The sequence below is a fragment of the Sphaerodactylus townsendi genome, linkage group LG06 (assembly GCF_021028975.2).
Source record: "Sphaerodactylus townsendi isolate TG3544 linkage group LG06, MPM_Stown_v2.3, whole genome shotgun sequence".
Classification (NCBI taxonomy): Eukaryota; Metazoa; Chordata; class Lepidosauria; order Squamata; family Sphaerodactylidae; genus Sphaerodactylus; species Sphaerodactylus townsendi.
In genome coordinates, this window is record NC_059430.1 from 17,946,447 (window position 1) to 17,959,556 (window position 13,110).

Genomic DNA, 13,110 nt, shown 5'->3' on the forward strand with positions numbered 1-13,110 from the left:
ATATAATATCTATCTTGGACAATCCTATAGTACACAACTCAAATACAAGATTCTTGTCGCTAGCTAGAAATTGCCACCAACTTCAAGGGAGGCCCGTGCAGGGCCTTCTTTCCTTCTGTGTTGCTTCTTTTCTTTTGATGATCTTTCATGCTGTGACACATGTCCTTTGGTAAGGTGGGGTACGACAGTTCACAGCTCACACTCTAATACTGAGTGCATCTGCAATTATTCTACAAGGAAACAGTGGCGTAACATGCTTAAATTTCATAAACGCTCCAGGCACTACAATTTCACATGCTAAATGATAGACAATGAATTTGGTTAAGGCAGTAAAATAAGTCAGAATATAAAATAAGGCAGATATTTGTAATTTTCCTCAAAAATGTGTCCTTTCTGGAATTTTACCTCTCGTCTGAATCTAAAAATAAGTTCAAAAATTAAAACGGCTGTTTAGAACTTGTGCAGTCATCAAAATATTTTCTTGCGGATCCGTGGCGTAAGATTCTGAGTGAGTATGTAAGAGTCAACAGGTCACTTCTGCCTTGTGGCAGTCCCATAATCGATGACCTCTGAAACACACTACTGTTAACAGTCTTGCTCAGCTGCAGTAAACTGAGAGCCAGGGCTTCCTTGATTGAGTCAGCCCACCTCATATTGGGTCTTCCTCTTTAGCTGCTGCTTTCAACATTTGCCAGCATTACTGGCTTTTCCAGTTAATCTAGTCTTCTTATAAAGTCATCAAAGTGTGATAGCCTCAGTTTAGTTATTTAAGGGAGAGCTCAGGCATGATTTGATCTAGAACCAGATTTGCATCAAGTTCATAACTCAGCTCAGCCTCACCAACATTAGAGTGTAATGAAAACGGCATGAGAAAATAAATACCTCTTCTCTTGATCGATCAAAATCAACAGGGACAGATATACTTTTGGACTCCATTCTGGGTGCTACTAGTGTAGTAGGTGTCACAGGAGTAACTGCAGGAGTAGAATCTGAAGAGAGTATCAGTTCCCTTTCTGGGCTATCCAGAGAAACTTCCTCGGTGGCTTCTAAATAAAGAACAGTTAACAAGCAGATGCATGAACTAATATACTTAACATTGTAATGCAAACATGTGACTATACTCTGTTGCACAGAAAGATGATAGTAGGGTTATATATTCTTCTACCTCATGCTGGACCTTCTTTGTTGTAGAATACTCCACCTGGGTCCTAGGGCCGACCTAACTCTGCTCCCCACCCCCTATCTGAAAGTAAAAATACATTCTGCCATCCAGTTTAATTATACAATATTTGCACCCAACTCAATTATACGTCTTTACTCCCAGCTGGCCTTCCTTGCTTGCCAGGCCAAACGGTGCCCACCTGTCCGCCTGCAGTGAACCCAGTCTCCCTGTAGGTACTGGGCCAGCCATGAGCAGCAGGCTCCAAGCCACCCTTACCCGGATTCCGTTTGCTGATCTCACAAGCAGCTGCCAGAAGGGGACCTGCCTGTCTGCCCACTCTTGTGACTTTGTTGGTGACTGTGCAATTGGAGCCCTTTGCAATTGGAGTTAAAATAACAGTGAGGAGAGTTCTCTATAGAAATACACATGCCCACTCCTGCTCCGTGAGCCATTTTGCCAAGAAAAAGTATGATGCAGTTTGTAAAAAGCAAGTACTGGTGATAGTTGGTTAATGAGTTATAAATAAACGATAGTTCTCATATTCATTTGGGACTATATTCTACTGCATACAATTTTCTCAACTGCTGCACCTCAACTGACCATACTATCATCTTTCTATGGAACGGAGACTTTTTATTCCAATATCTATTTTCAATGTACTTCTGTGTAAGATCAAAAACCTACAACAGCAAAAATGACACATTTGCTTAATGAGTCCCAAGTCTCAAAATGATAAAGAACTGCAAAGTGCTGTGCATTTGTTGTTTAATTTATACCCCACACTCTCTCCCAGCAGGGGACTCAGGGCAACTTGCGGCGTTTAAAAATATATTTAAAATACAATAAATGCAAATAAAATGGAGGCAAAAAGCAATAGATAGAACAATAAAACCAATTAAAATGTCAGCTACAAAATGGGTTATGGCTGTCTCTGGCAAGAAAGGGATACTCTCCACTACTCTGTCACCAGAACACTCTGCCTGTGGTTTTTCCCTTTCCTCAAATCTTACATTTTCCTGTCCTTCAGAGAACGCATTTATTTGGCAAAAAAGAACAGTGCCTTTAATATTAACCAGGATTTGTATCTTACCTTTGTCCTCTGCTTGAGGTAGCTCATCTCGAGACAAACACAATGAACAGAAGCAAACGCTCGAACAAAAGCAACAGTCTCCAATGCTCCATAAAGAACTGACGGCTCAGCTAACAGCAAGGACTGTAAAACATCTCACTGAAATTTTGTAACCTTTCTAAAACCTGAGAGATTGTTTACCTTAGCTTTATGGGAAACAAGCACCGTGACAGAAAACAGTCCATCTCCTGCGGCCTTTGTTCTAAACCCAGCCACAAGTGGAACATTAGTAGCCTTGAGCAAGTATCTATAAGAACGTGAGAGCACAATATGACCGCTGCATCTCTCACTACTCCAGTGCAATAGTTCCCAATCTTTTTTTCATAAGGGGATACACAAGTCCAAGATTTCTTGGTATAGTGGCCCATCAACTGATTTTCGTCACAAATCAGTAAAACTGCCAAAGTAAACAACTCACAGGCTTTGCAACCCACGGATTGAGAAATGCTCCGGTGGCTTACGTACGGTTGCTCCACAGCTAGCCTTCCAGGGAAGTGGCTATACACTTCCTAAAACAAGTGTAAGCATGACATCAGCAGGACCTTCTGAGAACTGGGGCGAGGGCTTTTAAACTTCCTGACAGTCAGGGCTGTTTGACCGTGGAATGCACTACCTCGGAGTGCGGTGGACTCTCCTTCTTTGTAGGTTTTTAAAGAGAGGCTGGATGGCCATCTGTCAGGAGTGCTTTGATGGTGTGTTCCTGCATGACAGGGGGCTGAACTTGATTGCCCTTGGGGGGGGTCTCTTCCAACTCTATGATTCTAATCCCTTCTGGATCTCTGACAGGGCCACAGAAAAAGAGGAAGAGCTTGCAGCTTCATTTATCGACGGTGCAGAGGGCTGCCAAGTTGCAGCTGACTTATGGCAATGCCACAGGGAGTTTTCAAGGCAAGAGATGTTTGCCGTTGCCTGCCTCTGAATGGTCTTCCTCGCTGGTCTCCCACCCAAGTATATCAAGGATAACTCTACTTAGCTTCTGACAGTGGGCTAGGCTGGGCCACCCAAATCACTTTAAGGCGGATTTCGCATGGGCCAAAAACAGCGGTGTGAAAACAGTGTAAAATGGTTTAAAACAGTGTAAAAGGATTTACACCATTTTCACACCACTGGTTTTGACCCATGCGGAATCCCCCTTAGTTTTCTAACCCAATTCTTCTTTTAAATCTATTTTCATGAGACTGTAAACTGGGCAGTGTGGTGTAGTGGTTAAGAGCAGGTGGACTCTATTCTGGACAACCAGGTTTGATTCCCTGCTGTTCCACATGAAGCCTGCTGGGTGAACTTGGGCTGGTCACAGGTCTCTCAGAACCCTCTCAGCCCTACCTACCTCACAAGGTGTCTGTCATGGGGAAGGGAAGGTGCTTTGAGGCTCCTTAAAGGTAGAAAAAAGCAAGGTATAAATCAAAACTCTGCTTCTTGGGTTCTAATAGAGATAATGTGGTGTAGTGGTTAAAGTTATGTACTGGAAACTGGGAGATCACAGGTTCGAATACCCACTCTGCCATGGGACTGGTTGACCCAGAGCCAACCACATCCTCTCAACCTCACCTACCTCACAAGCTGTTGATTAAATGAAGGACATAAGCTGCTTTGGGTCCCCAGCTAGAACCACCCAAACTCTATTTAAAACAGCATAGGAGTTCTTGGTTCTCTCGCTACCATCTCTCACTCTGTCAATGCAGAATATGGGCAGAAGAATAATGGAAACCAGTCATACAGTCATAAAGCAGCAGGCCTGCTTTCTTCAATTAGACAAAACATAGTATTAAAAGCAAGTCTGTACAAGAGACCTCACAATTGGTATCATAGGTTCTTATGGCCCTGCTTGCATGTGAAAGCAGATCGTATCTTACTGAGATCATTTCACTCTAAAAGACCATCTGCTTCAAGGCACTCGCTTCCAGAAAGCCACTTAAATTTTTACTCCAACAACCCATCCTCCTGTGCCAAAGTCCAACCACTGTCTAGAAACAGCACATCATAGAAAGCACCTAAAGGTACAAGGAAGCGTCTGAACAACAACAAAAAAAGGCAGGAAGATTTTTTTTTTAAAGGGGCGAGAATTACCAGCAAAAAGGTCTTCCCTGTCGTCATCTAGGATGATTTCTGCAGGCTTGGGGCCATTCGAATTTGTGCTGATGTCTTCAGCAGGAAGGCTGGCCGGTTCTGGAGATGACGGGCTGGACTGTGGAGGAGCAACAAACAATTGGAAAAGCAACAGGTCAGCATTCAGATTGACCGTGATTGTTTCAAAGCAGTCATCCAACACAGGCACAAAATATGAAAAAAACAGCATGTAAAAGCAGCCATGTCAGCAATCTCCATTTCCTACCAGTTGCACAATAACATCCTAAGGAAACATTAATCATCCATCAATGCTTGCTCAAAGGGGATATAGTACATACTTTCAATCTGTAATGCGCACTTGCGTATTTTATCTATGCACGCCGTGTTGAATCAAATGGTCTTCGTAGCCACTGAAACAGTCCGGACAACCCACAACAGACAATTCAGGTTTTGTTTAGAAACGTCCCTTCTAAATAAGTGTCAGAAATGTGAGCATCAAGAAGGGGCCTTGTATCGCTTATAGTGGACTTGTGGAAAAGCTAATTTATTCAGCCAATTTATGAGGGCTCAGGGTGTCAATACCACAGTGACATTAATAGATAAGATAAAAATCTCATAAAATTCAACCATTTCAACAGGACAACACTGTAAACCATTTAAGGGGAGGGTAATAAAAACCATATCTGCCACCCCATTCTCACCCGTCTAAAAGGAAAGGACCAAGAAAATGAAAAGGAAACAGGAAAGGGATGGCAAAGGGGAGGCCAAACAGAGGGAGTACTATTGCTGGCCTCCACCGTCAGTCTGGCAGAATAGTTCTGTCTTACAGGTCCTGTCATTGTACTAGATCCCGCAGGGCCCTGGGTGCATGTGGCAGTATACTCAACCTGGCTGGTCGAGAACAGCTGAGCCACTTTTGAACCAGCAAATTGTTGTTTGCTAAGGAATTTTGGAGGTCAATTAATAGAATAACTCATACGATTTTAAAGACAAATGTACAAATGAAACCGGAGGCTCATCTGTTGGGACTTATGGATAGATCTCTGGGAAGACAGCATGGAACTGTGCTTTTATATACAACAGTAGTAACAAGAATACTCAATGTGGAGAAATAGAAAACTCCAGCTATACCTACAACTGAAGAATGGTGGGTGAAAGCATTAGAGTTGGCAGAGATGGCCAAGTTAACTTCATTACTCAAAGAAAAGAACTTAGTTCAGTTTGAGGACAATGGGAAACCCTTGATAGGAGTATGTAAAATAAATAGAGAAAATAAATGACCAGTGGTTTTGAAGGTTAAGGACTATTAAAATAAGGGCCAATAGAGACATGAGACTTTTCCACAAGTCTAAAAGGTGTTGACCTTTCAGGCCTTACGCGGCCTGGGACCCTCGTACCTTCGGGACCGCATTACCCCATATGTCCCGAGTCGACCTCTGCGCTCAGCAGAGGCCAATTTACTGGAGATCCCTGGCCCCTCAATGATGCGGCTGGCCTCCACTCAGGCCAGGGCCTTTACGGCTCTGGCCCCCGCCTGGTGGAACACTCTACCACCAGCTGTCCGGGCCCTGCGGGACCTTGGAGAGTTCCGTAGGGCCTGCAAGACCGAATTGTTCCACCGGGCCTTCGGCGAGACCAGCCGCTGAGGGTGCCCTGCTTTCATCCTCCCCCCTGCTGTATAGGGTCCCTAACATCATCAGGACCCATCATTCTTCTTGGGAGGGTTGCATATGGGTTCGTGGGATACTGTTTTAGAATGAAAATTTTAAACTTTTATATGTTATGTTTATATATGTTTTTATATTGTTCACCGCCCTGAGCCCTTTGGGGATAGGGCGGTATATTAAATCAAATTAATAATAATAATAATAATAATAATAATAATAATAATAATAATAATAATATCTATAATGACACTATAGGCTTAATTTTAATTAGGTAGTAAAAGAACATTCTAAAAAATTGTTTATGAGTAATATTTGGTGCAGAAGAAACTGGGAGTCCTTATGGAATATGTACTTTATAAATATGTGCATTTTTCCTTTGTGTGTTTTAAACATCTTGAAGTACTAATAAAAATTTTTAAGCATGGGGAACTTCTACTGAATACGATAAGCCATTGGGTAGATCCACACAGGACTGGACTACAAATGGCTAAGTCGTCACCAATTGCAGAAACCTTATAAGCTGCCATTCAGACAAAACAGAGTTTTTAAGAAAACCTTGCAACACATCCTGGGCGTTAAAACAGAATCTTTTCATTGCATCACAGTTGGGAGAGGCAGTTATCCGAAAAATGCTAAGGCAGCTGAATTCAGGCAAAGAAATTTCAGCAGTAACTGGGCTGCCAGTGAATGAAACTTTAAGGCCCGGCCACCACAAAGCCAGCAAGGGAGAGCAGATAGAGTACTGGGCTGGGATCTCAGTTCAAATTCCCACTCTGCTATGGTAGCTTGCTGTGCAACCTTGAGCCAATCACACACACTCAGCCTAGGCTGCCTCGCAGGGCTGCAGTGAGGATAAAATGGAGGAGGGGAAGAAAAGAATGTCAGCTGCTTAGGGGTGAAAGATGCGTAATGAATGAAGTAAACATAGGCCCATTCTCTCCTGCAACACTTTTCAATGTTGACTCATTTACATAAGTCAAGTTTATTATTACTGACATTTTGGACAAAGTCTGGTTTGCTTGGAGATCACACACTTGGCTCTAACTGCAATCCAAAAGAGGTAAATGGCTGCTAGACACCCTTTGACATTTACAGTATTTAATTACATCTTCATTGAGAGCCATTTTTTTATTATAGATGCATATACAAGCCCCTTGGCCTGAATATGAAATTCTAAATTAAGAATTCGTGTAAAAAAGCTTGATTGCGTGTATATTATACTGACCTCAGAGGAAGAACCTTTCTGGGTGGAAATGCTTCAGTTCTTTGATATGTGTAACCATTTCAGACTATTTAAGTGGAATACACTGGAAGCGCTTATATTGTATACAGTGTGTCCAGTGTCGGGGCTGCCTCCCACCACCTGGAAGCCTGTTCCATACCCCTCCATGTCACAAATCTCCAACCAGGGACCCTGGAGCACCCCACAACTGACAGTCCTGCCCCTTGATTTACCATAAGGAGCAAGGACCTCCAGGAAGCCAGCAGCAAGAAGGAATAGCAGACAAGTGGCAGGAGAGCCTGAGCAACAAGAGCAAGCCTCAGCAGTTCCACCGAACAGGGCGGAAGCAGCACAGCCCTGGCCAAGTTGCAATCAGCTGTCCTCAGCAGCCTTAGACTGCGGGGCAGGGCTGACACAGCCCCAGCCTGGCTGCAATTGAGGAGGAGGGCAAAGAAGACTGAAGAACCAGTCTCAGGCTGGCAGGTCATGACAGACACCTCGCCAGCCTCTAGGAGGCTGAAGCAGGAAGCTCCCAGGAGGGAGGGAACCTCCAGAAACAAAGGAATTAAGGGAAAACAGGACAAGAGGGAGGAGGGTGATTTGGTGCAGGGCTCAAGCTTGCAGGAGTGCTGTTAGCTATTGGACAGAAGTAAAGCGCTTATGAATAGAATGGAATAGAAGCCAGAGTCATGTCCTGTTTGTTCCCGAAGAGTAGCTGAACTTCTGCTATCTTGCTTATTAATGTTAATATGAGTTTTTTTAATTTAAATATCTAAATTTTTTAATTTTAAATATTTGGCACTATGCTATAAAACATGTACTCCCTTTTCTGAAAGAAATCTCTTTCTGTCAACCTATTGGTTCCTAGCTTGTTTTAAGGGTTGGGTTTCGCTTCCCTTCAGTTTTGGCAAAATCTAACTTGCTCATGCTGAACTCAGTCTGCTTCCTCTTCTTTCCTTTGTGCTTCGAGGAAAGAATGAAGACTTCACAAACCAGGTGATTTCCATCACACCTTGTTATGATGGCCAAACTCAGATAATTTAACAACTGTTTCTTGAACAAAACCAAGGACTGTAGTCCACTGGTTCTGAACCCTAGTTGCACACAAGAAACAGTCTCCAATGATCAAAGTGAGCCGATCAGGGGATCAGCCCAAACTAGCTAAACGAGGAAGCCAAGACTAGGAAGTCTTCAATCTCAATTCTGTGGGCAAGAGGAGGCAACACAAAGATCGGCATGGAAATAAGCCAGGCGCAAGCTCACTGTGAGCACATTTAAACTGGTTTGGTGACATCCGAGTACACACTCAAGACTCTAATCAACAGAAGGCTGACTGAACGGTAGTTCAAGGGTATTCGGTTCTAGACATTCCTCTCAGTTCTGGACAAATGTTTACAGAATTACACGGCTGTCTCTGAAGTCTCTCAGCCTTACGAGGTTTACAAGTCTTACAGGATATCTGTTGTGGGGAGGGGAAGGGAAAGGAGTTTGTAAGGTGCCTTGAGAGTCCTTACTGTTGAGAAAAGCAAGGTATAAATCCAAATTCCTCCTCTTCTCAACCCAGAGAAGTAAGCAGAAGTCCTGATTATTGAGGGCAGCTGACCCATCCATGAACTCAGAGACATCATGTGCATGAAAGGGCTACCCCCATATGACTTATGAAAGCAGCCATCAAGCCGCAGAAGGGACACTTGGTCCGGTAACTTCGCAAAAATGGCTACTGTTGATCAAAAATACATGAGAGCCCTTTCATATAAACTAACCATGCAGGTAAACATAATCAAACCTCCTGGAAGCCTTCCCATTCCAGGAAGGCGAATGAAATTCATGATGAGAGACTTTTAATGGGAAGCATTTGCAATGGAAATATCTTCCACATAGTGCCTACTGACAAGGCAGTTCAATGGTATCACCCAGTAAAGCTTCTCAGTGTAGGTTCAGGGTGCTTCTACATATCAGAGTGAGAAAATATCCTCACACAATTTTACAACAATTCCCCACCAGTATGTGTGGCTATTAGGTGAAAAAATGACAGTAAGAATTGTGCAACAGTGGAATGGCCTGCCAAGGGAGGTGGTGAGCTCCCCATCACTGACAGTCTTCAAGCAGCAGCTGGACGAACACTTGCCAGGGATGCTATAGACTGATTTTGCATTGAATGGGGGTTGGACTAGATGGCCTTTATAGACCCTTCCGGCTCTATGATTTGCACACCCCACAGCCTCTCCTGGCAAACTCCTTTGAAAAGCATCAAAAGAGACACACGTGCTTTTGAATGGTAAAATAGTAATATATGGTTACATGCTGCTTTGTTCCACTGCTTACTTTCCTTACCTCAATAATTCTCTCACTTCAAAAATTGTCCATGCTAGAATCCAATAAATTTGGGCAATATTACAAGGTTACTGAACTGAAAACTTAATTAACAATGGCTCTCCAAAATGTGAAAAGTATCAAGTTGACAGACAGTAGCTTGTCTATGGTTCTACACTGGGCACATGGCATGCTGAAATACAGACTTGGAGACTTGAGATTCATCTTGCACGCTGAACCCCCGTACTTGTCAGCTACTGCTGACAATTACATTCAGAGCATTACTCCATTCTACTATATCTTGCTTCCTATAGATCTGAGCATTTTCAAATTAACACCCCCTCAGTCAAGAGCTCTTCGCAAGAAGTCAAAGGGTAGATATTAGTATTAATCAGGGGTCTCAATATTTCACTCCAAATTTAACTTATAGTTCCATCTCCTGGAAATACCTTTGCTTCCACTATAGCACATCACTCAGTTTCAAGAAGCAAATTCCCATTCATGGCATGGTCCTCAGGACAAGGACTATATGACACTCGTTGTTTTTAATTTAGTTGCTAGTTTAATGTGATTTGAAGGAACTATTGGTAATTTGAAGGACCAATTTGTGATTTGAAGGAACTATTTTTATTGTTTATATAGGTGAGAAAAGCAAAATAAATAAATAAAATGCCCCTTAAAGTCTTAACTCCTTGTGAATAGCTGCAGCTTTGACAGTTTTCAGAAGTTTCAGTCTTATCTCTTTTCACAAAAGTCCAGCACATTGCCATTGTCAAAACATGATAAAGGGGACATAGGCTGTACACCCTGACCCTGCTGATTTACAGTTCAGTGGCAGGAAACGTTCTCTAACAAAAACAGGAACGTTTACTTTTGTGTCTGATACAACGCTTTTTAAAACTAAGGATATATGGGAAACAAATTCAGGGCAGTCATAAGAGATGCAAGGTCCCCAATTTAAAAGAGTCACTAATTACTACAGCGTGGTAAAGTCATGTCCGACTAGAATCTGGGAGATCCAGTTCATATCTTCACTCTGCCATGAAACTTACTGGGTGACCTTAGCCAGTTTTCCTTCCTAAGCTAACTTAGCTTACAGGATTGTTAGAAGTGCAAAATGTGGCAGGAAAAAACCAATACACATCACCCTGAGGAAACATGATAAAGTTTGCTAAATAAAGCAAAAAAACCACTTGGCTTTACATAATATTAACTTCCCAAAGGATTGGCAAAGAGACTTCAAAAGCCCGTTGTTTCAAGAAACATGGAATCTGCTTTGGAGGGAATAAGCATGAATCTCAGTGAGAAAAGCACACTACAGATAAAGAATATAAAATTTAATACACCAGTATAAGACCACAGAAATGTACTCTACCATCTGTGACACAGAGTAACTATTTTACTTACATGAAGGGAAGAGGGAAATTCCCGCAAACACTGCCATGAAGAAAGGAAGAGGGGCTCTTGAGTTCACAAACCAGTTATTAAGAAACTATCTTCCTTCTATCAGTATTTTGCATTTCAGATACCAAAACCCTTCAATTGTAGCTAGTAACTGAATAAACACATCTATTTAATGGCTTCAAACATCAGGCAGCTTGCTTACCAGTGACATCCCAAAAAAGCTTACACGATTCTGTTCTCTTCCATGTATCCTCACAACACCCTTGCGAAGAAGGCTATGCTGAGAGTATGGCAGCTGCCCAAGGTCACCCCGCAAGCTTCCATGGTAGAGTGGCAATACAGAATCTGGGTCTCCAATATTGTTGTCCGACATTCTTATTGCTATACCCCGCTGAGTCTCAATTAGGACATCATGTGAATGTGTTTAAATTGCAGTCAAGTTGCTTCTGAGCTATGGTGACCCTCTGAATTAACACACGTCTTATTGTTGACAGCCTTGCCCAGTTCCTACAGGCTGAGGACCATGGCTTCCTTTACAGAGCCAGTCCATCTCTTGTTGGGTCTTCCTGCTGCTTCCAGCTTTTCCTAGCATATGAGATCACACTGAACACATTTAAAGCAATAAAGAAGCAAGATAACTTAGAGGGCTAAGCAGTATTTACAGAAAGGACACTAAGTTTTTGCTAACCAAAACAAGCATGCCTTCTATCGAGCAAGCCTTGTCAGAAAAAGAGGAACTCACCACAACTGAACAGGAGGATGTGAAACACCTTGCAGAAACCATCTAGATTCACACCCAGTCGGATTTTAGTGACAAATAAGTTTTTCGGAGTATGAGCGTTTAAGTGTCAAAGTTTCCTTCCTCAGATTTGACTATAACTGGAGACCTCCGAGTCTTTAAATCCCAGTTAGAAGGTAAGTGGAGGAGCGCAAAGACGAGAGTCACAAGGCAAAGGTACAAGGCAAAACGTTATCCCCTCTCACCTTCTGACTGGGATATAAGGACTGAAGAATCTCCATTTTGAGTTATATTTAATGAAAGGAGCTTTGACTCCCACACTCTGAAACTCTTGTTTGGGTTTAAGGTGCTACCGGACTGGGAACTTGCTCTTCTACTACAGCTAACCTTTGAAAAAGTTATTCTATTTACACCCTTTTGAGGAACCCTCCAGCCTAAGGGACCATAGTTTACAGAGAGGAGTGGTGTCTCCAAGCGCCGTGTTCAGAAAAAATAGGAGGGTGGCTGGCCACTGTGGCATCGGGCTAAAAGCAAGAAGGTGGAGAAAAGGCAGGCAGGAGCTGGAGGGAAAGGCTTTGCAGATACCACCACGTAAGCAAGTAGAAGACGAAGACATAAACTGTATTCGAAGAAGTGTCAAGATAGCTACAGTTGCCAACCTCCAGGTGGGGCCTGCAGCTCTCCTAGAATTAAATTTATGGATTCAGAGAACTGACAGAAAGTTATGGTTGCTAACCTCCAGGTGGGACCTGGAGTCTTTCCTGGAATTGAAACGGCTCTCCAGACGAAAGGGTTCAGCTCCCCCGGGAGAAATGGTAGCCTCGAAGGGCGCCCACTGCCTCACACCGCGCCAGGCTCCCTCCCAGCCTCTCCACTGCAGCGCCCCACATTCCCAAAAGGCTCCCGAGCTGGAGCTGGCCACCGGGCCAGGACTAAAGAGGGCGGCGCCGGAACCGTAGGGGACAACCAAGCGACCGCTGGGGGCTCCCCGCCCGGGCTCACCTCCAGCGTAGACACGGTGCTGGTGAACAGGTCCTCGCCGTCCTCCAGCTCCTCCGCCTCGGTCTGCCGCCCGTCCCCCAGCGGAGGGGGCTCTCTTTCTGCCGCCATCTTATCCCCCCCCTCTCCTCCCGAGGTGCGCGACTTCCGGCAGTGTCCTCCAGTCACGTGACGCCCAACGGGCCCGCCCCCTCGGCTGGCTCACGTGACGGCCAGGAGCGCGAAGTTTTCCCCTGCTGCTCGGGAGAGGAGGGCGGGGCCGCTACCTGGTGATTGACAGCCGGGTGGGGCGACGAGAGGGGCTGGGATTGGTCCAGCTGAGACCGGCGGGAGGGGCGGGGGAAGAAACTCCGGCGGGATGCGCACGCATCCTCTAGCGGCCGTTGGGCGACCGTTACGGCCGCAGGA

At 44.1% G+C, this 13,110-nt stretch overlaps 1 protein-coding gene across 5 annotated transcripts in view; it reads right to left on the reverse strand.

The window, feature by feature from the left end:
* SNX2 (sorting nexin 2) overlaps positions 1-12,907 on the reverse strand; it is a 38,399-nt gene extending 25,492 nt beyond the window's left edge. For 2 of the 5 annotated variants that reach the window (XM_048499624.1, XM_048499620.1), the window contains exons 1-3: positions 12,706-12,907; positions 4,359-4,476; positions 883-1,046 (exon numbers count right to left, since the gene is read on the reverse strand). In XM_048499624.1, coding sequence (XP_048355581.1) covers positions 883-1,046; positions 4,359-4,476; positions 12,706-12,813 — 390 coding nt within the window. In that variant the 5' untranslated portion in view covers positions 12,814-12,907. The remainder of the gene's footprint in view (positions 1-882; positions 1,047-4,358; positions 4,477-12,705) is intronic. The other 3 variants (XM_048499622.1, XM_048499621.1, XM_048499623.1) reach the window with 3 other exon arrangements.
* Positions 12,908-13,110: the final 203 nt, after the last annotated feature.